General features: G+C 47.3%; 1 protein-coding gene across 1 annotated transcript; it reads right to left on the bottom strand.

Moving 5' to 3' along the window:
* Positions 1-414: 414 nt before the first annotated feature.
* On the bottom strand, positions 415-2,567 carry CHAC1 (ChaC glutathione-specific gamma-glutamylcyclotransferase 1; the record flags this gene model as incomplete). The annotated part of the gene is made up of 2 exons (XM_014950149.1): positions 415-2,233; positions 2,520-2,567. Coding segments are annotated over 2 exons (480 nt in total), but the record flags the coding sequence as incomplete, so codon positions are not given.
* Positions 2,568-2,598: the final 31 nt, after the last annotated feature.

Here is a 2,598-nt window from a genome sequence, read left to right as displayed (position 1 = left end):
TGCCAGGTTATGCTTGGAACAAAAATCCTTCCACCTGCCAAGGGAGAATTACATTTCTGTGCCTGCCCTCTACAGCCAGGAGGGCTGGCTTGTATCTGTTGTCAGCACCAGCCCTCCAGAGACAGCCAAGAGCTGGAGGTTGAGATGAGAAAGTCACTAAATCCCCTTTTCTCAAAGGGAAGAGGTCAAGGGGTGTTTTCCAGCAGAGGCGAGCTGCTCAGCAATGAGGTGGTTGGTTTGTGGTTTGTTTTTTTTATTTTTAAGAAAACCAAACAAATAAAAAACTCCCACAGGGACTACAGCAGCATTACCAGCTAGGTTTTGTTTTTTTTAAAAAAAAAAAACACAAGCAGCATTAAAAAAGAAGGATCAGTTTGAACTTTAAGCCAGTAATGAAAAAGAGCAACACCGAAGTACAGAAGACTAACTTTGTCAGTTTGTTTTATTACTGGGCACAGCACAGTATCACCTCATATACATACAAGCCACAGTAATACAAACAATCCCTATCCTTTTTTGTAATAAAAAACCACATGGTGTTTGGGAGGAGTCAAACGTCCCAGGGGTCAGCTCTCAAGAGCTATTTTGCTGCAGTTGCAGTAGCAGCAGTTTTCTTACAAAATACTATGGTTTTCATGCTATTAATATGTGAAGCTAAGAAGCCTGAGCTTGCAGCAGTGCCTCTGCTTAACACCATCGAGGCAGGTTTTTCGGTAGCTCAAAAGCTTACAAGTATGCTCAGTCACAGTCCTTTGCAGTCAAATGTAAGCGTACCAGACAGACACCCCAGGATGGAACTAGAACCCTCAAATGCTTCTACACAAACCCAGGTTTATTCTGAAGCACCAGAGGTTTATCCAGTACAGGGCCAGTTAAAATGCTGCTGCATCTGGACAGCTTTCCTGCAGGCAGCACAGACTACCCACACTCAGGCAGGGCCATTTCTTAGGGATTCAAGTTAAGTCTGTAGCAGCACAAGGTCAGTGAAGCTTGGAGAAAAGCTTCTGTCATTAAAGCAGGCTTAGCTCCTCAGAAAACTGATTTAAAACTAGAAAGGCACAAATGCAAGGTTGAATGTGGGCTACACTCCACTGTGGCACGCGAGCAGTTTAGATGCCCCTCATAAGGGGAAATACAACACATAATAAATACAGTATGACATTTTAGAAAATAAGTGCATTACTGTGATCTTTCACAACATAAGGAAGTAGGATCCACAAGAGCCTACAAAGGACAGTTCACTTAATATTGCACAGAACTCCTGAAATTTAGTGTCAGGTCACTGTACTGGAGGTGGGACATGGTGGGCAAAAAAAATTACAAAAAAAAAAATCTTATTTGGCAGAACCTGTCCAAGTCTCCACCACCACACAAACAGCTTTTTGCCAATCTGAGGTAGAATTACAGATATACTGCTTAAACCCAGTCAAGTCCTGCTCAACTAGTCTTGAAAGAAGAAAAAAAAAAGTGCACAGCATAAATGAGCCTCTTTCTTTGCTAAAGTGAGTGCTTCAGGTTGACTCCTGGAAGCAGGTCTTGCAGAGTAAAGTTCCAGTGAAGATCCCTGCTCCTCACTGGGAAAGCAGTGATGGCTACTGTGGTGCTACAGGTAAGGAGTGTACCAGGTACTAATTGCAAGTCCTACAGCAAGCGTGTTTTACTCCACCTCCTCCCTCCCCTACTACTTGCTAATTCTCCCTTTATTCACTCAGTCTGGTATATTCTACCAGAGTTAAGATTGTCCCGATTGCTTTCTCCCTTATGTCCCTTCTACTGGGACCCTGCAAAACAATGTTCTATTTCAACCCTTAGACTCCTGAGGGATGCTTGCAGTTTCTTCTAGAGACTCCTCTGTGTAGTAGAGGCATGGAAGGATGGAAATAAGAGCCTCTTCAATGGAGAAGAGGTGTTTATCCTCTGCTTGAGGACAGAAGTAGCGCATGAAGTCTGCCAGTCTCAGCAAGTACTCAATGTTATGACCAGCACAACCACTTGAGACAATGATTTGGGCTGCAATGTCTTCTTCAGATGCTGGGCCGAGGTAAGAAGGGTTCTGGGGTGTTGCAATGTAAACAAGAGCTAGGATGGGTTCCTCCGCATCTTTCTCCTGAGGGTGGAACTTCACCAACTTGGTGTCGTAGCCTCCCAGGACGGCTTCTCGCATGTTGAGGTACTGGAGCGATGCAGCAATTTGTTCCCCACGGACTTCATAGGCGACACCCCAGGTGCACGCCTGAAAGCCAAAGAGCAGGGCGGTCAGGGGATGCTGCAACTCCAGCAGACCAGGCCCCTAACATTTCAAAGCAAGGCTGGCTTGCTTCGGGGTCTCTGCCTGAGTGATAACAGGGCAGAGGAGAATCACACAGACACACACACCCCCGCTCCACGATCCCGGGCGGGGTGACGGGCTGAAAAGCACTCGGCTGCCGGCATCAGCTTCCAGCCGCTGATGCGGGCACCACCACCCGGGCCAGCTCCCCCGACCCCCGCCCGCCATTCCATGTGTCCCCGCTACTCACCCCGCAGTCCTCCAGCAGCGTCACCACCCGCCCGGGCTGTGAGGTAGAGAGAGAGAGGGAGAAAGGTGAGGCGAGAGCC

The sequence above is a fragment of the Calidris pugnax genome, unplaced genomic scaffold, assembly GCF_001431845.1.
Source record: "Calidris pugnax isolate Ruff unplaced genomic scaffold, ASM143184v1 scaffold68, whole genome shotgun sequence".
NCBI lineage: Eukaryota > Metazoa > Chordata > Aves > Charadriiformes > Scolopacidae > Calidris > Calidris pugnax.
Note: the sequence above shows the minus strand (reverse complement) of the source record. Positions and strands in the feature narration are given on the sequence as shown.